The sequence below is a fragment of the Sinocyclocheilus anshuiensis genome, unplaced genomic scaffold (genome assembly GCF_001515605.1).
Source record: "Sinocyclocheilus anshuiensis isolate Anshui unplaced genomic scaffold, SAMN03320099.WGS_v1.1 scaffold1544, whole genome shotgun sequence".
Lineage (NCBI taxonomy): Eukaryota > Metazoa > Chordata > Actinopteri > Cypriniformes > Cyprinidae > Sinocyclocheilus > Sinocyclocheilus anshuiensis.
In genome coordinates this window covers 148,599-149,226 of record NW_015555802.1, presented here as the reverse complement: position 1 = coordinate 149,226, position 628 = coordinate 148,599, and the positions used below count along the sequence as shown (strand labels likewise).

At 42.7% G+C, this 628-nt stretch overlaps 1 protein-coding gene across 1 annotated transcript in view; it reads left to right on the top strand.

Annotated features, from left to right (window-relative positions):
- The window catches only part of LOC107674938 (rap guanine nucleotide exchange factor 5-like), a 53,202-nt gene extending 52,574 nt beyond the window's left edge, over positions 1–628 (top strand). Inside the window, exon 13 of the mRNA XM_016469100.1 lies at positions 592–628. Within this exon, the coding sequence (XP_016324586.1) occupies positions 592–628 (37 nt within the window). The remainder of the gene's footprint in view (positions 1–591) is intronic.

Genomic DNA, 628 nt, shown 5'->3' with positions numbered 1-628 from the left:
TGAGGACATGCATCATTGCGAACAGCAACTGTTGTTCTTTTAACAAGCCTGAACACCACTGGCTAAGTTCACCGGCACATTGAAATCAACACACCATCACTACCTTACAAAGACATTAATCATAAACGCAGAAAGCAAAAGAGCCTTGGGACAAGTGGTGTTGAGCCAATGCAGGCGAGTTAATCATCAAATCAACATTAACTGCGGGGTAAAGGCTGCCAGGCCAACAAAGCCGTCTTTGTTTGTTTATGCTTTGGCGCAAGCAAGGACGCAAGTTGCAGGCTGACGTTGTCAAAAGCCCTAACATTAATGACAACCTATCATTTAGTTATTAGCTAACAGAACAATGCAGGTCTATTTGCTATTTTCCAAAAACATGACGTTATGGATTAAGCTGTGATAGTAAATTCTGTCAGCAGACAGAAATAACACATTCATATGATACTAGCTCGTATTTAGTCTTCTTATACAAAATCGCACACATTCACAAACGTTTATTTTGATCCATCAAAATCATTCTGAAGTCTCACCTTCCTCCAGGCCCTCACGGAACAATCCAGAGCTACTCATAGTGCGGCTCTTTTCCTCCAGGCTCATCGAGGGGTTCCTCAGACGTGGGTCGCTGTAG